Genomic DNA, 24,735 nt, shown 5'->3' on the forward strand with positions numbered 1-24,735 from the left:
AGAGTGGACTGGAGAGCTGTCTGGGAAGTATCCTGAGAAATGTGGGGCTTGGACAGAGCCTTCAAGGACAGGAAAGATCTAAATGGGGGAAGGAAGGAGGCAGTGTGAATGGGGACAGGTATTAATAAATCTACCCACCCACCTGTTAGTTTTCTCATCCCATTCCACAAAAACCCAAGAAAAAAACCTTAAGAAATGACAGCCACAGTGGGAGCTTCCGGTTAAAGTGTCCAGCCCTCTTGGCAAAGGGCTTGCAGGGAGTGAGGCAGGATTACCTAACGGGATCTGGTTAGCCTATAGCAGATTGGATAACACTCAAGTGGCTGATAACAGGGGCCTAGCTCTGGGTTTTCAAAGATTAACATTTTTAAAGTGGAATTTACACTCTATCCCTATAAAAAGTGCTTTTATTTATTTCTGGCTGCGTTGGGTCTTCGTTGCTGCACGCGGGCTTTCTCTAGTTGCGGCGAGCGGGGGTTACTCTTCGTTGCAGTGCGTGGGCTTCTCATTGTGGTGGCTTCTCTTGTTGCAGAGCACAGGCTCTAGGCGTGCGGGCTTCAGTAGTTGTGGCACGCGGGCTCAGTAGTTGTGGCACATGGGCTTAGTTGCTCCGCGGCATGTGGGATCTTCCCAGACCAAGGCTCGAACCCGTGTCCCCTGCATTGGCAGGCAGATTCTTAACCACTGTGCCACCAGGAAGCCCAAAAGTGCTTTTTAAAATAGAACAACACAAATAAACACATAGTAACCATGCATTACACTGAAAGGGTCAATGGCGACAATGACTAACTTTCAGCTTGTTATAACTTTCCAAGGCACAACACTGTGCCCACCTGCCAGCCACCTCCAGGACCACATCACACACAGGAGCTATAGGACAACCTTCTACAAATGCAGGGCCACACACCCAGAGAATCTGCATCTCAACTCTAAGAGCTCAGGAGAAACAAGTATTTGGTTAACATTTAACTAGACAAGGCAGCAGATGTTTTACACAAGTTATCTCTTAGTCTTCACAACCAGCAAGGCAAGGATTAGTCTTGTAAATGGCCACTCAGTTTGGAAATGGCAAAATTTCAATTCACGCTCAGCTCCATCCAGCTCCAAGCCCGTCATCTTTCACTTGGAGTGGTGTCATGTGTTTCAACAAACCTCAAAAGCAGACTTAAACATACCTTCAGTATCACTCGTTTACAAAAAAGAGATATCTGGTCAGTTTTCTCTCAAAATAGTTCTTTCACAATATAATTCATATATGATGCCAAGAATTCAATTTAAAAATCTAAAGCATATTTTAAGCCCCAATGCAATAAAGTTAACCACTTATGATTTAGCAAAATAATATCAATATTACAAAGCCCACAAATAAATCAACTTGATTACAAGTTGTAAATTTTTTTAAATGATGGCATGTCTAAAATATTAAAAACTCAACTTTTTTGCAGTATGAAGACCTCAAATTGAGACATGAACATCAAGACTGATCTTTTTCATTCTCAATGAGGACTAATCTAGTTTGTATTCTAAAATATATTACCCTCTTCCTCTCTATATCCCTTCTCCTCCCCTTCCACTTACTCTCCCCTCCCCACAAAAAAGAGGTTCTCCTTCTACCATTAATTGCAAAACAAAAGTTCTATCCTGTGATCTATAAACCATGAAATATAAAAGGTTAGGACCCATTGATAGTTTAATCTCTGTTGTCCTGAGATAGAAATCCCCCTAGAAGGTTAAAACCAAGTATGTCAGGTATACGAGAGTTACTTTGCCCAAACCACCTGAAACGTTTTCCATATTAAAATGATTTAATTTCTTAAGCTCTCTTTAAATGCTCTGGAGTGACACTGTCAAATACACACTGAAGATGTTTGGAGTATCACTGCCACCTTAGCATATTCATTCACACAGGAAGCACTCAAATGCTGTTAGTTACAGAGTAAAAGAGATTTCAGGACAAAAGACAATGTCTTCTCTTTAGGCAAACCAGAATAAAACTTTAGTAATTAATTTTTTTAATTAACAAGAAAGCTTAAGGGTTGAAATTTGGAGGTGGAGAGAAAGGAAATGCTGATGTTCTTATTTTTTTGAAGATTTCTTTTTTAACACAGATTGTAACAGTAACAAATAATGAAAAATATGGTGTAAAGTAATTTTTTAACTAAGGAAAACTGTCAACCCTACCATCCAAAGATCTTCCACACTTGTTTTCTATGTACACAAACACATTTAAAGGGGCCCAGCTTAGAACCTGTACATAGTAGGCCCTTAAATGTGTCAAACAGTTACCTAATACATACTTTGAAGGGAAAAAAAAAGCATAAATGTGGTTACAGCATACATACTATTCTGTGGCCTATTTTTCAACTTAACAGTAGACAGAAGACATCTTTCCACACCACTCCACTCAGCCCCCCCTCACCATGTATAAAAGGGCTCGTTATTCCATTGTATGGGTGACCAAGTTTTCACCAAGCTCCTTTTGAGGTAAACATTTGGTTTTCCCAATTTTTTTTTGCTATTAAGCAATACTGCAATGAAAATCTATATAACTTTATGTGTTTGTACAATTATTTCCTTAGTATAAATTTCCGGTGCTGGAATTTCTGGGTCAAAGAGTTGTCATGCTTTAAATTAGCACACTGACAGGTTACCCTCCAGAAGAGATGTCCCCATTTATTCTACCAACACTGTATGACAGTACTCTTTTCCCCATCACCCTTATCAACACTGGTATTATTCTTTTTCATCAAACCAACAGGAAAAAAAGTTCTATTAGCATTTAGTGAGCTCCTACCCTGTGCCAGGTACCATCTTAAAAGGCTTATGTGTATTTGGATAACCCTGTGGAGTGAGGTTCCCCCATCCAGCAGTCTAACTGATGGGAAACTAATGCCCAGATATGTTAAGTAACCTGCCCAAGGCATACACTGTCAAAAATGCTACTGGGGGGCTTCCCTGGTGGTGCAGTGGTTGAGAGTCCACCTGCCGATTCAGGGGACACGGGTTCGTGCCCCGGTCCGGGAAAATCCCACATGCCGCGGAGCGGCTGGGCCCGTGAGCCACGGCTGCTGAGCCTGCGCGTCCGGAGCCTGTGCTCCGCAACGGGAGAGGCCACAACAGTGAGAGGCCCGCGTACCTCAAAAAAAAAAAAAAAAAGATGCTACTGGGGTGTGAACCCAGTTCACCCGTCACCAGAACACACAGTAGAGCAATTAAATTTCTTGGAAAGGTCAAAAATCTGTTCACTCACTTACTCTCAATGGAACCCAACCATCTCTTCTCCCAGCAAGACCTGCTGAAAATTCTGATTTCATGACCAGTAGAAAGACTGCTGGGCTGGTGTTAGGAGAACTGAATTCAAGGTTGAATTCAGCCACTTACAGGTAGCTGCTGTGTGACTCTGGGAAGACTGCTTACCGAGTCTCTTTCCTTGGCTGTAAACTACCCATATCTTTCATCTCTATCTCAAAATGCTGCTGCAAAGCCCAAAAGGAACCTCTATTCCTTCAAAAATAGCACTTTCCCTGTGCCCTGCACTGGTGACAAGAGGCCATCCCAGCTCCAAGGGTATAGGAAAGAAGAACATCAACCCAGAAAACCAGCACAGCTAGGAGAGCACACAGGAGCGTGAGTGATTCAAGGGGCCACGGGTGAATGAGTCACGGTGTACCACGAAATAGCAGCCACCCAAAAAGGCACGGAGAACAATGACACAACACCTGGGAAACGCATGAAATCACACCGAACAGAAAAGCCTCTAAGTAAATGTATATTTTAGTTACAATTATATTTTTTACAAAGGCATATGCAAAGAAAGCAAGGGAATAAAGTCATGGACGTCGTATTAAACAAATAATATTCTTTTCTCCCCTTTCCCAACCTTTACAGAGCACCATTTAACATTTATAATTCTTAAAATATTTTAATTGCTAGGAGAGCACAGATGGAAGTGATTAATTCTGACTGAAATAATGTATGTGAAAGTGGGAAGCTCTAAAACCCCCCATGAATGGTATTATTGTCAGAGCATGAAATAATCTAGCATTCCGCATAATGGCACTACAGTGCACTAACACAAGTTATTTTTACACTCTGCCACTTGGTTTCCAGCTCACCTGATAATGTACAGCATCAGTCATTTCTTTACAGTATTTTCTTTTTTATAAAGAAATGGGTGCATGTGGGAAAATGGCCAAACAGTACAAAAGGGTCTGCCGTAAAATGCAAGACTGTCGTCTATCCCAGCCCCCCAGCTCCCTCCCACAGGCAGCTGCTATAAGTAGTCACTTATTAATACATATACACTTCCAAAGATGCCCAATGCATTTTTTTTCATTTAGTAATATTCTTGTAAGTTTTTCCTTAAGAGCACAAATAAACCTACCTCAGTCTTTTAACATCTGCAGATCACTTTATTGCATGGACACACCAGAATTTATCAGACTACACTATGAAAATGTCTGACAAAACTATCAACCACTATTTACATAATTCTTTTCCCTTACATTGGATTCTCCATCCTAGCAAATTTTATGTCTTCTAAGCTCTTCAGCCAGCATACCAGGCCTGCCAGCACCTTCACAGACACCAGGCTCTCGGGGCTCCTTTCCCTGTACTTCCTGCTTCCAGCCAAACCCAGGCTGCATACACTTCTCCCAGATACTCCGTCCATCCATTGCTTATGCTGTTGCTTTGGCTGCAACCCATCCCACATTCCTTTGCTTGGTTAATTCTTACTCAGTCCTTTAAGCAGGGCTTGGGCATAACCTCCTTCAGGAAGGAAAGGATTTCCCAGCCCTCAAGGCAGAGGAAATGCTCCTGTGCTCGGTTCCTGCCGTAGCCTGGGTCTTGGCACCTAACCGCCTCATGATGAATGTGTATGCATCAGCCCTGACCACTAGAATTTAAGCTCCCCAGGACAGAAATCACCTCTTACTGATCTCTGTAACTGCTGGAGTTTAGTACAAAGTCTAGAACACTAATTGTATTTAATACCCATTGAATCAAGCTGAAATGAATAAGGAAACTTCTGAACACCTCTTACCTTGGTAAGAGGGCTTGGTAGGTACCAAGCCCTACCAAGATGTACTGTACGAACATTATTTCTCACTGGGTACAATGATCCCCATTTTACAGATGAAGAAACTGAGGGCCCTGAAGTTAAGAAATTTGTCCAAGGGCATTAATGGAGAGCTGAAATTTGAAACAAAGTCTGCTTTACTCCAGAATCACTGATCTCTCCATTATGCTCTTCTTCTACATGTTTGGATGCTGGAAGTTAAGTGAAGAGGTCAAATGAGCAGTCCCTAAGGGTAGGACATGTTAATTAACACTGTGGATAATCTAAGGGCACTGTGGTTCCCCCCTCCAAAAGAAATCGGCCCAAAGCAATCTATAATGTAGGACTAAAATGGCAAAAAAACAAAAGGGTTATGAACAAGCAAGTCTTGTCTATAGCATCCACAAATATGCACTTAGCACACCCAGGCTGAGTCTTTCAGGAGCCATTCAAAATGAGAACAAGCAGACTTAAGCAGCTGCAATATCCCCACTTAATTCCACCAGCTTGCTCTCCCTGTGAGCACTGTTGGTTTGTCCCAAATTTCTCCCCACTCCCCAACACTGCACCATCTAAGTCTCCAGACCACTTACTAAAACTGACCTTTGAACCAGCACTCCTAAAGGATTTAAAGGTTGACTGGTTCTGGGCTTCCTTGGTGGCGCTGTGGTTCAGAATCCACCTGCCAATGCAGGGGACATGGGTTCGAGCCCTGGTCTGGGAAGATCCCACATGCTGCGGAGCAACTGGGCCCGTGAGCCACAATTAACTGAGCCTGGGCGTCTGGAGCCTGTGCTGCTCCGCAACAACAGAGGCCGCGATAGTGAGAAGCCTGCGCACCATGATGAAGAGTGGCCCCCGCTTGCGACAACTAGAGAAAGCCCATGCACAGAAACGAAGACCCAACACAGCCATAAATAAATAAATAATTTTTTTTAAAAAAGTTGACTGGTAGCTACCAACAGATAGCTACACCTATCATGGGCAAGAGGTGGGAGAGAAGGGCAGCACTGCAGGAGTAGGTACCAGGGTCCTGTTAACCTGCTATGAGACCTGGGGCCAGATATGGACCCTCCAAACTGGGCAGAGTAAGAATGCCTACGTCCTCTTAAGGTCTTTACGACAATGAAAGTAGGTAATTTAAGAATAAGCACTTACCACAGAACTGGCACAAAGTTAAGGGCTCACTGGCATCTATCCAGTGACGGAAGAAATCAACCAGAGAGCAGGTGGGCCCCCTCCCATCCCCTCCACCAGGATGGGGACTAAGGAAAGGCAACTGAGAAGCCCCCTAATTAACACAGGAAGTAGTAAATGGCATTTAGCAAAGGTGGGAAAACCAGAGGAGGCAGCTCCTCCCTCCCACACAGGAGAAGTATGAACCAATCAGCAGCAGTCAATGAACCCAAACCTTGTTCACTAGGGGAGACAAAGAAGCAAAACTTATCCCAAAGGTAACCAGACACCAGCAAAAAAGACACACAGGCTGAAAACAAAAACCAAAAAAAACCCTTTCTGGCATATCATCAGCCACACCCAAACAAGAATGCCTCCTGACTCTGGAGGAAAGGGGCAATAAGGTAGGTAAGGGCTGTAAGGAAACGCACTGGGCAGTCAGCCCTGAATATACTGCCCAGTGTAGTGAGTAGGCACTTGTGGTGTGCTGACTGAAGCACATCTCCAGCCCTCAACCTCCCTCCCATGGTTAGGGAGTATGGCTGGGTTTGGGTCCAGGTGTTTGGACCCACGTCACTCAATTCCCAAAACAACCTTCAAAAGTACCAGCATTCCAAAGTCACAGAAAACAAGCTCAGGAAGGCTAGGTAATCCGCCCAGGGTCACACTGATGTTAAGGGGCTCAGCTGGGACTTGAACCCCGTCTGTCTGGCTTCAAAGTCTCATGTACCAAAAAAAGATAAGACAGGGGTTGGGGGTGGAGGGGCTCTGGGGGGAGGGAAGGGGGGGAAGTCAGTGAACGTGGTCAAAAGGTAAAACTTGTAGTTATGAAATAAGTCCTGGGGATATAATGTACAGCATGGTGACTATAGCTAATGATACTGTATTGTATATTTGAAAGTTGTCAAGAGAATAGATCTTAAAAGTTCTCCTTACAAGGGAAAAAAACACTGTAGCTATGTGTGGTGATGGATGTTAACTAGACTTACTGTGGTGATCATTTCACAGCATCTACAAATGCTGGATCATTCTGTTGCACACCTCAAACTAATATAAAGTTACATGTCAATTCTATCTCAACAGGAAAAAAAGAAAAGACCCAACTGACAGAGAAGAAGGGGAGAGGGATCCAGGCTGGAGTCAGGACTAATAATAAGCAAATAGTGTAATAACCGGCGGGTTGATTGGGTTTAAAACCCAGATTTCAAAGAGTTCAGTCCCTTTCAGTGACTTTTTTTTTCCAGCTTTATTGAGATATCATTGATATGTATGTAAGTTTAAGGCATACAACATGATGATTAGACACACATATATAGTATTGCAAAATGATTACCACATTAAGGTTAGCTCATACCTCCATCCCCTCACATAATTACCACTTGCGTCTGTGTGTGGTGATAACATTTAAGATCTACTTTCTTGACAACTTTCAAATCTATAATATAGTACTGTTAATTATAGTCACAATGCTGTACCTCAGATCCCCATTCAGTGACTTTTTCATCTGTGACAACCTAGGCCACACCCAGGCAAACCAAGAACGCCATGCTATTATTCCTCACTCTCTACATCCCAGGTTCCCTCCTCCAACCTATTTTTCATAAGCAAGAAAAATACTCAGAAACTAATTTCACTAGAAATTTCTTGCCAAAGGTCCACTTAAAAGGCAAAAACAGGGCTTCCCTGGTGGCTCAGTGGTTGGAAGTCCGCCTGCCGATGCTGGGGACGTGGGTTTGTGTCCCGGTCCGGGAAGATCCCACATGCCGCGGAGCGGCTGCGCCCGTGAGCCATGGCCGCTGGGCCTGCGAGTCCGGAGCCTGTGCTCCGCAACGGGAGAGGCCACAACTGTGAGAGGCCCGCGTACCGCAAAAATAAATAAATAAATAAGCAAAAACAAACCTAATTTTGAGGGCTTGCTACTTTTGAGTATTAATCCAAATAACTAAAAAGCATCCTTAGCAGAATTAAATATGAATGTACATAAGTTCCTAAAAACAAGCAATTCTCCTAGGTGTTGCTTTTCACCAGAGATCAGCGTCATGCTGTTTAAAGAGCTCTCAAAAGCTCTGTGATAGAAGTAAAATTAAAAGACAGCCTAGACCATTCACAGCCAAACATTCTCAAAAGTATGATCCTGTTGCACCCTTCCCCACTCATCCCAAGGTCTTGATACAAATGTAGTTGCCAAACCCCACTCCAGACCCACTGAAATACCACCTGTGGGCAGGCCTGGAAATGTGCATTCAGCGTAAGTGCCCCAGGTGATTCCCATGTGCAGCACAATACTGCTTGGAACTAGGGGTTACAGGAGAAGCTGTTACCCATCTCCACCCACATAAGTTCTACTCCAAGCCCACCCAGAGGACGTGAAGGAGTTTCTACAGGGAGGCGGGGATGCTGCTTCAAGAACCAAATTTCCTACTGCCCACTGGGCATTTCCAGCTGGGTATCCCAGAGGGGCCCTGAACCTGCCCCTCCCGTCCTGAGAGCGTTCTCGGTTCCCGGTATCATCCCTCGTCCCCAGCTTGCTGCCCAGCCTGGAAGCAGCCTTGCTCTCTACCTTCAGTCAGCTGCCAAGTATTCCTTTTCTGCTCTGGAAGCAGCTTCCACTCCACTGCAAAAATCACCTCTCCATGCACACGTTCTGTGTTCTCATCCCTGTTCTAAAAGCATGGTGACAGAGGACCGGCAACCTGAGTTCAAATCTTCGCTGAGCCCGTTTCCTTGTCTGCAAAACGAGGATGACGACAACAGCACTCTGAAAAGTTTCTGCGAATGTTCTACGAGCTAACGCACCCTAAATCCACGTTAAAAGGTATTCAACTGACTTTCATATTCTTCCTCCCGTTAACTCAGGCCCCGAACATCATCTTTCACCTGACCTACTTCAAAAGCCTCATAACAGAGAGCCCTGCCACCCATCTGTCCCCACGCCAGCCTCTCCTCCACACTGCTGCCACCCAAGCTTTTCTCCAACACGTGGCTCTGATTTCATCATCTCCCTGCTTTAGAACCTTTGACAGCTATCACTGGCTGCATAGGCTCAAGTCCGTACTTCTTTGCCTGGCAAGCAAGGCCTTTTGCAATCTGGCTCTCCCCTCCCTGCCACTGTACCCAAATGCCAGGCGCCATCTGTTCTAGTAACAACACCCCAAACATGACTTGTATTTTCATGCCTCCCAGCCTCTGCTCAGCAGGCTCCCTTCATAGAAAGCCCCTCACTCTCTTCCCCACCTGGCAAAGGGCTAGGCATCCTCCACCTCCGCCCTGAAGCCTTCCCCAGCCCCAACTCCTCCTCCCCTTCCTCCTCCTGGCTCCCGCTGCGCACGTGTCTCTCTAACATTTGTACTCTGCATGCACTTGTCTCCTCAGACTGACACAGAGCTGGGCTTCAAACTTAGAAAGGCACAATGACAGCCCTCAAGAAATATTTGTTGGAAAAATTAATGCAAGACTTCCGCCACCCTTTGACAAGTGCAAACAGTTTCGAATTTGTCAAACAGTTAACACCTTCATGGTAACTTTTTACTTCTAAAACTCCTAAGGATATTATATTCTCTGAGCTAGCTAAGACTGCTCTTAATGAAGAAAGCAAAAAAAAAAAAAAGCCCTGTCAAGGTCAAATGCCTATAAATCCCATCAGCTTAGAACTCAATCACTATCCCTCTAAAAATGGTATCTCATCACTGTTTCCACGACGGGAGGGGCAATCACGCTCTTTGATTCCTCTTGGCTTGACTTTCGTACGTGGAGCTGGACAATTTAAGGAGTCCTTCTTGCTTAAACAAAATATTACAGAAACGAAGGGATAAAAAAACTGTTACTTCACGGCAGGAAAAAAGAAGTGTAAAAAAGCTCCAGTGAAATAAAAAGAAAAAAAATAAAAGCTCCAGTGCAGCTGAACTTGAGTGGCCTCAGGGAATCAAGGTCATTCTCACAGAACAGGTACTACCAGGGCAGGGAGCAGCGTGCGCCCTTGTCTTCGTGAGACCTCTTCTTCCACAAGCCATTAACAAAGCCAAATGCCCCAAGACTTAGAAACACCTAATAGAAGAAAACGTATCTCGCTTCATGCATAAATGCCTATTTAAGCAACCTCCAAGCTGTTCCCTGACTTCTGCAGTTCAAAACGTAGGCTGTTCAAACGTAGCCCGCTTCCTTGTCTGCAAAATGATAACAACAGCACTCTGAAAAGTTTTTGCGAATGTTATAAGAGCTAATGCACCCTAAATCCACGTTAAAAGGTATTCAACTGACTTTCATATTCTTCCTCCCGCTAACTCAGGCCTCGAACATCATCAGAATTAATCATATTAATTCTCCCTTCCATGAGTCTTTAATAGGGCACAAGCCAGCAAAGAGAGTCCTCCCCCCTCGTGAGGATTCGGGGCCCTTCAGGGAAGCACCGATGCCTCTCCTCTGAAGGGAAGACTGCGCTCCACGTTGGCGGTGGCCCTGTTCATAAATAAACCACACGTAGGACTTGAGTGCGGCACTACAGACTTACTCCATCTAAATAAAATAAAGTTTCTCATTCTAAACCGCACTCCAGCAAAACTCTACATAAGTGTGCGGAGCATCTCATGTTCTCACAGGCTTAGTAAATAAATGGACTTTTTAAATACTGACTTTCATTAAAACCAGAAGGTTTTTTAGCAATATCCTCATGGCCATAATAAAATACCCATTTTATTCTCTGGTTCCTTCTCCTCTATATATTACCATCTAAAAATGTCCCAATTGTTTGTTCAAAACATTTCATATAAACGTCTCACTATTTTAATATAAGCAACTGAGAAATTATGCATAAAGGTTATCTTGAAATCAAGCTCTTATCTGGACTTCTGTAACAAGTACCTTAAAGTTAGCAATTTTTAAAACCCTCAGAACAAACAGAAACTTCCATTCAATTACTGATCCAGAGAGCTGAATTTAAAAATTGGGTTAAGGAGCTTCCCTGGTGGCGCAGTGGTTAAGAATCCGCCTGCCAATGCAGGGGACACGGATTCGAGTCCTGGTCCGGGAAGATCCCACATGCCGCGGACCAACTAAGCCCGTGCTCGGCAACGAGAGAAGCCACGGCAATGAGAAGTCTACGCACCGCAATGGAGAAGAGCCCCGCTCGCCGCAACTAGAGAAAGCCCGCGCACAGAGACAAAGACCCAATGCAGCCATAAATAAATAAATGAATAAAATTTTTAAAAATAAAAATAGGGTTAAGAGGAGAAGGGAGAAAAGGACCTGTTTTGGGCACCTCTGAGCCAAGCACACTGCTATGTATAGCTATGTATGTCAGAGGTTACAGAAAACCCGAACGAACTTTTTGGCCAGCTGAAATATTTTGTGTAGGTTCTCACCTTCAGTCTTGGCACAAACCCTATAAAACAGGAATTACTATTCCATTTTACAGACAAAGCGACAGAGGTCCAGTAAACTACCCATGGTTCATCTGGCTTCAAAGATCATGCTTTTTTCACTATCTCCTATATATTTGTATTTTTTAAAAAGGAGGAGAAAAAAGCAGTGTATATGTGTATATTTTTAGTGTACTACTATAGGTACAAAGGACTACTCTGTCCAAGGCACCTTATTATTCACAACAGGCAAGTTGTAATGTATAAAACAGTATCCCTGCCCACTAAGCAGTAAACATAAGAATATGCTGGGAACTGCCAATGATAGCTTCCGTCCATCAAAGCTACTCTATATATACCATGCTATTCTTCATTAAGACATACAAAACGCCTTTAAGTTTGATTTTTCCCAGACATACAACAAGCACTTGGAAAGATATCAAGGGAAAAAACTTAAATATCAAATTAAGTTAGCAAAGTCAGTTATGATACGAACTTTTATTTACATGTCTGGGTTTCCAACACAATGTACATATAAAATTATCACCCTGAGGGTGTATTTAGATTTATGGCTGTACTTCAAATCAGCATAAGCATTTATCAGAAAAATATTCTGTTAAAATTTATTGAATAGAGGTAGAATTAATGCATATTCCTAAATTAATGTATTTAGAAATAAATCTTTATAGAACAGTGTTTTACCATTATAACTCAGGTAACTTGTCATTCTGAATAAAATTCTACCACCAGAAATGTTTAACACTCAAGCCATTTTATCCAAGAGTCACATGATTTATAGTCTTAAGATATACTGAAAATTTATACCCATTTAACCAGGTCAACTATTCAGAATACCATGGTGTTTCCAACCACAACTGGAATAAATTGAACTTGCACCCCTCCCCCACAATATATTAATAAATTTCCAAACAAACTCTAAGCCATTACTTCTTTTTTTTTATATTTATTTTATTTTATTTATTTATGGCTGCTTTGGGCCTTCGTTGCTGCGCATGGGCTTTCTCTGGTTGTGGCGAACGGGGGCTACTCTTCGTTGCAGTGCTACGGCCCCTCATTGTTGTGGCTTCTCTTGTTGCGGAGCAGGGGCTCTAGGCGCACGGGCTTCAGTAGTTGTGCTCATGGGCTCAGTAGTTGTGGCTCGTGGGCTCTAGAGCGCAGGCTCAGTAGTTGTGGCTGACAGGCTTAGTTGCTCCATGGCATGTGGGATCTTCCCAGACCAGGGCGTGAACCCGTGTTCCCTGCATTGGCAGGCGGATTCTTATCCACTGCGTCACCAGGGAAGCCCCCATTACTTCTTTATATTTTAAAGAAAGCAACTTATGAATTGCTAAATTAAATTGCCTGCTCCCAAATCATAAGGAGAAAAAAGCACAGTCTAGGACCTATTCTTGAGAAAAATACTTAACCTGAATCTAAACGTGCCTTTAGATTAAAGGAAAGCCTCTAGTTTACAGAAAATACAGATGACAAACAAACAAGGTAAACACCAATACAAGGAAACAAATTCAGATATGGTACATCCTACAAGTTCTCTGCTGAAAGTCAGCAGAGGGAGGGAGGAGGTGGTATTTTTCTATATTTAAAAAACTACAGGGACAAAAGCAACAACCCACAGTGCAATATGTAACCCTTGACTGAATCCTGGTTGCACAAAACAGAAATGGTGACAAATGACATTTGGAGGACAATTAGATAACAGTAAGAAATTACTGTTAATTTTATTAAAAGTGATAATGAGGTGGTGATTTTTGTCCTTAAGTCTTTAGTTAGAAATGTATACTAAAATTTGTCAGCTGAAATTATATGATGCCTGGGATTTGCTTTAAAATATTTTGGCAAATTAACCCAACATTGTCTTCGCTACAAGATGCTCTGCAAAAAAAGCTTCTACAATTCAATGCACTTGGGAAATACTAACTCCTCTGTTTCCCTTCAAGGAGATAGAGAATGGACATTAGAAATAAGGATGCTCAAAAGTCCTGCAGTTAAAAACAAAAACACCTGTTTTACTTTTGTTACCCCAGATCTTCCTGCTTATTTGAACATAAAACCTTGCTTCTCTGCATAATGTCTATTAATTTCCTGAGAGTACATTTCCGTGGAACCCACTTTGGGAACTGCTGCCTTATCTAGATAAACCACCCTGAGGTAAGGTTCTCTTAAGTCACGTGCAAGCTTCAAGAATCCTGAATAATCAAATATTCACAACTGCATCTATCTGCAACTTAGGAGCCACTCACCTCTTCTGTCTTTTGAGTCGATAAATTATTATACTTACTCTTTAAGTTAACATGCTTTAATTTATGTCATACTCTTTCTGTAATATGAAATTGCCACTGGAAAATCTCCCTCAAATGGACTTAAATTTCCCGTATTCACATCCACTTTCTTGGAAATCTACAACGGAATAGATTTCAAATTCTTAAGTTTCAAACCACACCTAGTTTTCACTTTTAAAAGTATCTTGAGATATTTCAAAGGGTCCCTCCCCAAACCCTCTCCAGAGACTCCTCAAAATCAGTAACTGGCTTCACAGAAAAAAAACACAAAACAGAACAAAACATAACCTCAAATCAAAACTCTTTCACAGTCCTTCAGGTGGTACTTAAGGGTTCCTAATAACTTACCTCAGAGACCCCCAGATTTCCATCTTTATGCACCAGAAGTGGTCCCATTCTTATAAACGGATCCTATGCGTACTTGAACAACTAAATCCCAAGACAAATCCACCTTACCACAAATTCTACTTACTCCACGGCTAAAAGTTTTATAGCAAGCTTTGAGATATCTGTAGTTCATTTGAGAAAAACTGTGTCCTATTCCCCAATACTTTTAAAAAATCCTTTGGAAATTCACTTAAAAGTAACACAAAAATGGCTAACAAAGAAATCTAAGCTAGAAGTCACTACTACAAGGAAAGAATCAAATTTGATGTCTCCCTGGTATCTAGGAAGTCATTTACAACATTCAAAACCCTTTCATATACATTCCGTCATCTGACCCTCAAAACCCTGGAGAGACGCCTGTTTTCCATCATAACATATATCTAACATGGCTCAATTTGAACGCTGACAACCTGTCAACCCTCAATTATCCTTACCATGGAGAGAAGGTCGGCATAAATAATTTGATTCAGCTGAGCAGTGTAGTGTCCCTCACCTCCTGTCTCTCAGTGGGGATGCTCAGGCCAGACCCCACCACAGGGACTATCACACATGATTTTGCTTGGGGGTACTTGCAGGCAGCTAACTGTCCATAGGCATTTAGATCTTCACACATATCATCCTCCAGGCCTTTCCTATTATCCCACAAGGAGAGTAGACTCTCCTTTGAGCTCACTACACCTGCCTAGGATGGTCCAGTAATATCTTTGTAGCATCATCCCATGCAGCTTTCCATTTTCACCCATGCCAGTGTTCCCACATAAAAGAAGGACAATGTGGAACTGCAGGCAACACATATGTGGGCAGACAAAACTGCTTCGGAATAAAGTGACCCTGGTCTGGATCCTGGATCTTCCTGTCTTGCCACGTGCGCTCCTTGCTCTCAGATCCCTCACATGTACATGGCGCTCTCTACCTCCTAAGGCTGTCAAGGGCTGGGGGAGAGAGACCCTCCCCACGGTAAACAGCATAGAGCAGTGTTTAACAACTGCGGGGTGTCTGCCTGCCTTTCTCCCAGAAGGGGAAACAAGCAATTTTTAAAAATGACTAAGGCAAGCCAGGACCCAACCATCAAGAGGCCTACAGCCCATAGGCAAAGCAAGCAGGCAAACGACTTTTTAATAAAAGACAAAAAGAGAGAAACATTACAATCAACGTACAAGCAATGTGCTGGGGGGATTAAATGGCAGGAACCATTTAGAGGCAGAAGGGAGAAATCAGAAAAATGTGAATGAGAAAGCAATATTTACTTAAGCTAGGCCTTGAAGGACAATGAAAAGTTCAGTGGTGGGGGGAAGGAGAGGACAGCCTCCTCAGAGGCAAAATTGAAACGAAGTAGGACAGTTACAGTCTCAGTGGCAGAGACACATGGAGGACAAGTGGGTGTAGTAAAGAAAGTTACGAATCAGATCACAGAGAATCTTGAAACCTATGAATAAAAGGGGAACAGCCAGGGCTCTTATCTGTCCTTGCATTAGCTATGGTGTTTTCAGTTGCGAGTAACAAAAACTACGTGACAATAAGGGACAATAAGTGATTTACACTGGGGTTTCAAAACCTTTTGATCATGCCGCCCTAACAGTAAAAACATTAAACATGTACCCCAATAATTTATACATAATTAAAACACTAGTTACGAATTACATGTGTATACTAATGTGGTATATACATTATAAAACATCCATCAACAACTCTTTAAAGGATGAGAACGATCCAAACAGTACTCTTAGGTTTATTTGCATTTATTAATACACATCCATGCACAATTTTGGTGCCAACTCATTAAATCTGATTTAAAAGGCATTTCCTAAGAACACGTCTACATGTTCTTATTCCTGTAGATTTACATCATTACCATTCAACTTTCTTTGCAAGAATCTTTTTAAACCACTTGCCTATTTTGTTGTAGTCAATCTACTTAAAACTAGATGATAGGGCTTCCCTGGTGGCGCAGTGGTTGAGAGTCCTCCTGCCGATGCAGGGGACACAGGTTCGTGCCCCGGTCCGGGAAGATCCCACATGCCGTGGAGCGGCTGGCCCCGTGAGCCATGGCCGCTGAGCCTGCGCATCCAGAGCCTGTGCTCCGCAACGGGAGAGGCCACAACAGTGAGAGGCCCGTGTACCGCAAAAACGAAAACAAAAAAAACAAACTAGATGATGTAACCCATAAATCCATTTACATGGATAGAGTTCACCAAAGACAAGAATAAGAATGAGGGTACCACTGTCAGTTCCACCAGGTTGTAAAATGCCTCCTCTTCCCTCAGGCGACCTTCTATAACCTAAGTGACAAGAAGACTTTCAGATATAACAACCAGTGTCAACTCATCTATTAAATATTAGTAAAGCTTATTTTTTTTTCTAGATAAACTTTTAATATTTTCTTTCTTCCCATATTGGATGGTCTGTCACACTCCACTTTGGAGATCACTGCCTCAAACAGTAATAAAAAAAAATTTTCCCACATAAGAAGTTCTGAGTCACAGTGGTTTTAGGGTTGGTTAATTCTGCAGCTAAAAAAAGTCCCTGTGGTCTTAGGCTCCTTCCGTCTTTGTACTCTGTGATTTTCAGAGTGTCAACCTGTTTTATTGTACTGACAATCTTAGGTTCTCAATATGGTGGGACCCAATAGTTGGTCAAACACTTAATCATTAACCAGTCACAGGTATTGATGGTATTACTAAGGTTAACTTGGCTTAATCAAGATGCACTCCCTGGGACCGGAGGTACACCCAACTTACCCTGCAACACATGGGCAATGGAAAACTAATCAAAAGCAGCATTATGTTATCAAGCAATGTGGTAAATTCTTACAGCAATGGGCCCCTGCTATGAATCATGTAACCACAGAGTATGAGTGAGCCTAGACCCAGGCAGAAAAGCCGCCCTGCTGAACCCAGCTCCAGTTTCTGAATCCCAAGCAAATAAAGGGTTGTTGGTTTAAGCCACAAGAAGGAAGGGAGGACCAGGATGGGGAATGCTGTGGTATGGGCAAGAAACTATCCCTGCGCCCCAGCACTCTACATATGTAGGACAGTGGGTGAAGAAAGAACAATGCTGTTTCATTTCCACAGAATTTTTAAAGTTCAATCATCTAGTTCAGAGTCAGCAAGCACTCAATAAACATTAAGAATTGATGTTACTAATCCCAAGTAATTTAGTATAAAGCATGGCAGACAGAGGGGAGTATAATGGGTTACATGGGAATAATGACCAACTTCCGAGTTTTTTGCAGTAATTCAATACCCTGTTACACAAGTGCCTGTGCACGAAGCAATTCAAATCCCCACAGAGTGTGGAAAAGTCTACTACTCTCAAGACTATAGGGTATATATCACAGGAGCATTAAAAATGTTCACATTATTTGGCATATTGGTATGCTGTTATGACCATCAACACCACTTTTGGAAACATATCCTGCGTTAGACAGCGAGCTCTTTTTGTTTACCCAGCTCTCTCTCTCTACCATTAATAATAACCCCCTTCTTTGTAGGATACTTTGTCTCCCCACAGTCCCATCTTGTGGGTCTAATGGGGACTGCCAACCGTAACTCTCCTTTGGCTGGCATCAGGCCAATCTGGGTTCTCTCCAGGGTTTTCTCAAATTGGAACTGAGAACAAAGAGTCAGTTTCTTGATGATGAGAGGTTTTGAAGGTACCAGCAGCCAGGTACCCCTGTGTGCTGGGCCCTATGATTTTTTAATTTATTTTTTATTGGGCCCTGTGATTTAATGATGAGTAAATCATATCTGAGCCAAAGGGCTCTGATAGCCTGAGAGATATTTCTTTCCAAAACACCTAAATGTCAAAATGGGCTGGTTAAAATAAATTATAGTAATGTATGTAATGGATTTACTAAACAGCCATTAAAACAGTGCCAAAGAAGAATGTACAGATATGACAGGAGAAAAAACACATCCCATAAGTATATACTGTACTCTAAACTGTGCAGATACATTACATGCACCCTTGTGTGTCGAATCTTTTACATATTTCTTCAAAAGCACATGTAATAGAAGATCCCATTTTTGCATGAGCATATATGCATGAAAAGGTCACAGCCAAGTGTTTCTTAGAGACTTCCCCAACTCCGACCCCAACTCACAGAGGTGATAAGCCTCTGTTCTGGGAGTGGCAGACAGGGTGGTGAGTGGTGAGTCACCGTGGTTCTGGGCTGTACGGCTGAACATCCTGGGTTCACATCTATATAGTTGTGACTGGAAGATTTTTACTAATAAATTCCCTCATGGTAGCGGCAAAATCTGTGCTAAAATTCAGGGACTATGCCATCCCTCTGCAACACTTTTCTTGTCCTTGACATTCCTACCTATAGGACTCTTCTTTCCAGAATATTCTCCTTGATCACACACACCTGCAGGAGCCCCTAGAGACAACATCTACCCTAGAAGGGTATCTCTCATCAGTAACACAGCCAACCCAAACCAGAACCCCTTCGACACTGCACAAGATAACGTCTCCCGATAGCCTTCTTTATCAAAAGTCCTCCCCTAACTTTCAAAATCCATTCTCCTCATAATAAAAAACCAGAAGCCATTCTTCTGCTTTGCTGCTCTTGTCCCCTTCTGTTACACTGATAACCAAGTCTCCCAACTTCATTAGCAAATACTGCTTCATAACACTGTCTCTCCACGCACACCTGAAAATGGCAGCCTTTTTATTTTATAGTCAGCCAATCAGAACTCATTGATGCATCCTCTTCCTGAGGTTTAAACCCCATTGCTTAATATTTTAAAAAGATGGTCTTCTGAGAATAAGTTTAAAGAGCTGAAGATGAACAGGTTGCTCAGACATAAAAGAGCCTATAGCTCAGCACCTAATTTTATTTTAGAACCTTTTAAAGAAAATCCATACCAGCTTCCAGATGAGTGTCAAGTTGCACTCACCGCTCTTAAATAGGCAAGCAGGACACAGTACAAACATTTAGAGTCACAGTGAAAATGGGTCACCTGCAGCCTACTACTTCTTTACCGTTAAGCCAATAGCATAAGGGAAGAATTTATTTAGCACAGGAAGTGCTGCAAAATCAGACTTACCCAGACATCAGTAGAAAGAGCCCAAGAAGGATGTCACCAAAAATGGGACATTTATCCAGGCTTTGTAATTCAGCTGAGAGATATCAAGAAGAAAGGCAAATGATATGTTCATTGCTTATTTTAAAAAAAGATGTACAGATTTGAGAAGTGATTTCCTTAAGAATGCTGTCTGGGTTACTAGTCTGGATTATAAATCGCACTAGACCCTGAAGCCTCCTTAATAAAAAAGAAGTTGAAAATAAACAAATGGTTAGTTTGAGGTATGTGAATTTCTGAAACTCTCTTGGGAAGAAAGTTTTATTACCATTATTACTGAACTGTTTTTAGTCTCTGACATCAAAGCATAGATGTTAACCCTGGGGTTCTGAAACCCAAATAACCCATAAATGAAATGCCACATATTAACATTAGTCTGTTTGTCAAGTTTTAGCCAACTTACTTGTGACTCTGTGAATAAAGAGAGATATGGGAGTGGGAATAGGGAGAATCAGAAGACCTAGGTTCAAGTTCACCTCCACCATTTATACATGATATCAAGCAAACTGATCTAACTTGTCCCGCCTCAGTTTACTTAACTGAGGGTTTAAGGATAAAATATGTAAGTAAAGCCCTTTACAAACCCCAAAGTACTATTCTAATATTACAGTACTGGCTCCAGAATGCCTACATTTCTCAAACTACTAGATAGTCACAGAACTTTGCGGTTGAAAGGTAATCCCATTACAGGGATGATAACAATGAGAAAACTAAGGCCCAGAAAGTCTTAAGAGCCTAGTAAATAGACAACATTTGTAAACTGGTGGGAGGTCGGGAAGAGGTTCTAGTTTTTCCACCACTGAAATATGCATTTTAAAGGATGGTTCAAAACAAAGCTATCCTAGGAACTAAAACAAATCTCTCCCCAGCAATACATATATTTCTTCTGCTTTATTTTGCTTTTGTAAACTTTACTCCTGTAACTTACAAGTTAAACAAACTTTTCATCAGAAAGATAAAAAATAAAGCCATGGGCTTCCCTGGTGGCGCAGTGGTTGAGAGTCCGCCTGCCGATGCAGGGGACACGGGTTCGTGCCCCGGTCCAGGAAGATCCCACATGCCGCGGAGCGGCTGGGCCCGTGAGCCATGGCTGCTGAGCCTGCGTGTCCGGAGCCTGTGCTCTGCAACGGGAAAGGCCCCAACAGTGAAAGGCCCACGTACCAAAAAAAAAATAAAAATAAAAATAAATAAAACCATCTCCCTGACTATGAGACTCACAGCCTACTTGTAACCCAACCCAGACAAAAATCTTTACAATTGGGTTAGAAATGTCTAATGGAAACATCGACATAACATGAACCTCCAGCTATGCTGGCAGACATCATTATAATATGGATTACAGTTCTAGCAGCCCAGGGATACTGATTTTAATGTTCCCGGGAGACAAAGAATTAATCAGCAACTCAGAGGGGGGTGTTGCCTAAAAATGAACAATTTAATCGAGAAAATTCCACTGTCTTTAGATTTGTGCCCTCAATCACCCACTATCAAAAACCCACTATGGCACCAAATAAATTGTGTGTGGTTAAAGAGACGAAATGTGCTTTTCTACAGGCTGTTATGGGAAGCAGAAAAAGGCTGACTATGAATCAGTTATGTTTTAGTTCCACGATGGACATAAATTATGATAATTTAGACATTCTGGTGGTTAAACCAAAAAAGCAGGAAAACCATGGCTCCCAAGTCCCAGTAAAAGTTAAGTTTGTGGTATCACAGCTGAAAGACAGGGTCATGAAAAGTGACCTTAAATTTATTTCTGGACTTTCCTGCCTCCACTAAAATCGATGACACTATTTCCCATCTCTTATTGTCAAATCACAACAATCCGGAAGCCTGGACCGAATTCACTTGGCAGGTAACAGGAGCAACCCTAAGAGGAAGTCCTGAAGGATGTCAGATACCATATTTCCTTCACTCCCACATACTTTTCATCTTAATACCTCCAGGATATATTTACGATGAGTTCTGACTGACACTCACCAAGCATTCTGGCTGACACAAATTTTGCAAAAACTGGCATACTCCAAGGGAAGGTCCCTTGTGAGATCTTCAGTAGCTTAGATGAGTAAAACAGTCAGACTACCACTATAATGAACATCTCTCGGTGGCTCATAAATTCTTTCATTCCCAGCAATCAAAAAGCAGCTGTTAAAATCCTGGAATCTTCCTAGTAGCAGATCTTAAATACCTCCAAGCTGGCCAGGGAAGCTTCCCAACTGCTTTCGTCTCCTTCCCCTCCCCCATCCCAGGAGTGCCAGGCTGGCAGGAATAATGATGACCCAGGAAGGAAAGAAAAAAAAAAGGGGGAGGGAGGGAGGGAAGGAGGGAGGGAGAGGGAGACGGGGGGAGAGAGAGAGAGAGAGAGAGAGAGAGAGAGGGAGGGAGGGAGGGAGGGAGGGAGAGAAAGAGAGAGAGAGAGAGAGAGTAGCGGATCTGGTGAAAGCAGAGATGCAGACTCCCTTCATTTCCACTACGCAGAAATACCAACTCTCTGTACCAACTCACCAGGTTTCTCCTTTCCTCTCCTATCCCCATCCCCCTCCAAACACATTAACTTCTGCAGTCTGATGGTGTGGCATTTGGAGTTAATGACCTCAGCAGTCCTAAGGCCATTCCTCAAAGATTTTTAACCAGTCACTTCCTTTCCATGCCAGAGCTCGAGGCCCATCCCACGGGAAGATTCAGCTTCCTTTTACCTTGTAACCTGCCCAGACGGCGATGCTCCTAGGGTCAAGTTCAAGATGAAGGTGCCCTCCTAACCTCCCGGAGTTGACTCAAGCAGGGAACAGCGCTACAGAGACGAGTCCCACCCCTCAAGACACGGGGATCTGGGGCTGCCAACAGTGGACTGGAGGGGGTTGGGAGGGGTAGACTGTCGCCGAGCCCGGCGTCCTCCGAAGCCCTGGCCGCGGCGCCGTATTTCTACCTGGCCACCGCCGCATTTCCTCCCGGAGCCTTACACAATAAGTGAAGTAAGTTTTGAGAACGCCGGTCCAGAGACATTTCTGTCTGCAAACTCGGCACACAATGCCTTGGGGCTTCCTTCCTCGCCAGCCGTTCCGGAAAGCTGCCGCGCCAAAGCGGGGAGCCCGTCACACCCACAGCGCTGCGCGCCTGCACCCCAAAGTCCGGCAGGAAGAACGTGCGCCCTGACATAAGTCCCCCCAAAGAAGTGAGCACTCTTCAGTCTCCAAGAACGGGGGGGGATACACAACCTTGAAACAATTCTCACTCTCCCTAAAGATCTAATCCTAGCTCCCCCCCCACCCCCCAAAAAAGAACGTGGATATACTCATCGCAGTGTTCTTGGAAGCGAAGCAATACTTTCAGCCCAGAGTGGGGCAATATGACTCCCTCCGAGGCTTAAGTTCACCCGTCAACTTCGCGACCCACGCTCACCTCCGGGGGCGTCCCGGACCCCGCGGTGCCAGGTGCGCTTCTTCCTCGCCTCCCCCAACCCCAGGTACCAGGCGCAGCCCAGGCCCTTGCCAAGCCCGAAGGCAACAGAGGAGGCGGGAAAGGGGGCGCGGAGACGCGCCGGGCGGAGGTGGTCCAGAAACTCGAGCGTGCAGTCGCGCGTTCCCGGCGCCCCCGAACCCCAGCTCCGCCCGGGGCCGGCTCGGTCCGGCGCGGAGCTGAGGCGAAGGGAAGGTACCGATTCTCCAGAGCCGCCAGGACCGAGGCCCGAGGCGCCCAACAAGTTCGCGCCTATCCCCGGAAAGCTCCCGGGTGTGCCCAGCGAAGGGGGGGCAGGGAGCCTCCAGAAACTTTCCCACATGCCTTTCCACTCTCCCATCACCCTCTCCTCCTCCCGAGACCCCCGCTCCCCTCTGCACCGCAGCAGCTGGCGCTGCCCGGGACGCGCGGAGGCCGGCGGCGGCGCCAGGGCGGCGGGAGTTACCTACCGGGAAAGTTTCCAGCCCCTCGGTGCGGTTCCCCACCGCTAGGGCCGGGCCTCGGGGCGCGGCCAGCTCTGCGCTCCGCGGCTGCCTCTCCGCCAGCTCCCAAAGCGGCCGCTGCTCCCGCAGCTGCCACAGCTCAGGCTGCGCTCCGGCCCGTCCCCCCGCCTCGCACGGCCCACACCGGGGCCTCATTGGCAGCGCGAATCCCCGCCCTTGCGCGTGTTCCCGAAGGCACCTTCCTCTCGCGCGCCCGCCCGGGCCGCGCCTCCCGCGCCCCTCCCCGCCCAGGCTTGCGGCGGCTCCCGAGACCCACTGGGGCCCGGCGCGTGAACTTTCTGCGGGGTGCCCAGCTTCCCCCTTGGGGGCTAGTCCTCCGAGGCTGCGCTTGGTTCCCTGCAGGATTGGACCCAAGATGGGCGATAGTCCATCTTTTTTTCAACCTCTAAAAAAATCAGTGAAGTGGCCTGGCCTCCCCTCCTTGCTGCATTTTGAAAACAGCCGAGGAGGACATATGGGAGCAATTAACCAAGATGAAGTTTTGGTGGATGTTTTAGGGTGACTTGTGTGGCTTTCTTGAATTTTCTCTGCCTCACTTAACTACATACACACTCACTCACTTTCTTGGGCAAGAATGAGCTAAGGCAGATGTAAGGTGTAAAGGGCACCTCGCCTGCTGTGTCTTTTTCTTTCCCGAACGCGAATTAGGGAGGTTTGGGGACCGGTGATTGCCTCGAGCGTCCCCGGGGCCGGGTCCCAACAGCCTCCTCCAGCCGCTCGGGGCTGGCCCTGTGTTGTCTGTGCTACATCCTTGGAGGGCAAACGTCATGCTTATATCGGCGGGAGGAGGGAGGTATGGAGGTAGGAGAAACACAAAGATGCTATTATTGTTTCGGTCGGTAGCAGTAAATTAAATTCCCGAGTTCCCAAAATGTTTTGTTATCCCCCAGCAGAGCAGAAGCCGGGGTAGGGCCTATGGATTCAGGAATCCTGGATTCCCAGGCAGGCAATTCAGGCTGGGGGGCGCAGCCTACTCCACACCCGAAGGCTTTTAGACCAGCCTTGTTCACGGAGGGATCAACTAGGACTGTTGCTGTCTTGTGTGGCCTGCGGGAATCATGCACGGGTCACCCCAATGGTGTGTCTAGAGCAGGGAATACAGAAGTTGCTATAAATGGATTTATTGGCAACCCCTAACCTTGCTGTGGCAAATCCGCCTTTAAAGACAACTGTGTTTTAAACGAGTCCCCACATAAAAACTTCAACCTCACGCAGAGCTTCCCAATATAAAGATACCCGGTGAGAGGAGCGTCCATATTTAAAGTTCCCGTGAAAAGGGACAGGAAGTAAAATGCCACACAATCTCTTTACATAAATAAAAGATGACTGAAACTTGCTGGCTTTTTCACCCGTAGTTTCAAAGGCCTGATTATTACTGTGCTGATATTTGAACAGTAAACGTATCAGCAGGCT

The 24,735-nt window shown here is 44.4% G+C and overlaps 1 protein-coding gene across 7 annotated transcripts in view; it reads right to left on the bottom strand.

The window, feature by feature from the left end:
• Nucleotides 1-23,457, bottom strand: part of TANC1 (tetratricopeptide repeat, ankyrin repeat and coiled-coil containing 1) — a 231,026-nt gene extending 207,569 nt beyond the window's left edge. For 5 of the 7 annotated variants that reach the window (XM_060152816.1, XM_060152819.1, XM_060152818.1 and 2 more), the window contains exon 1: nucleotides 23,269-23,291. Coding sequence is in view for 1 of the 7 variants with exons in the window: in XM_060152820.1 (XP_060008803.1) it covers nucleotides 23,269-23,457 (189 nt within the window). In the remaining 6 variants the exon portion in view is untranslated. Of the gene's footprint in view, nucleotides 1-23,268 lie in introns of all 7 variants that reach the window. The other 2 variants (XM_060152820.1, XM_060152815.1) reach the window with 2 other exon arrangements.
• Between the last annotated feature and the right edge of the window lie 1,278 nt (nucleotides 23,458-24,735).

Source organism: Lagenorhynchus albirostris, chromosome 6, assembly GCF_949774975.1.
Source record: "Lagenorhynchus albirostris chromosome 6, mLagAlb1.1, whole genome shotgun sequence".
Classification (NCBI taxonomy): domain Eukaryota; kingdom Metazoa; phylum Chordata; class Mammalia; order Artiodactyla; family Delphinidae; genus Lagenorhynchus; species Lagenorhynchus albirostris.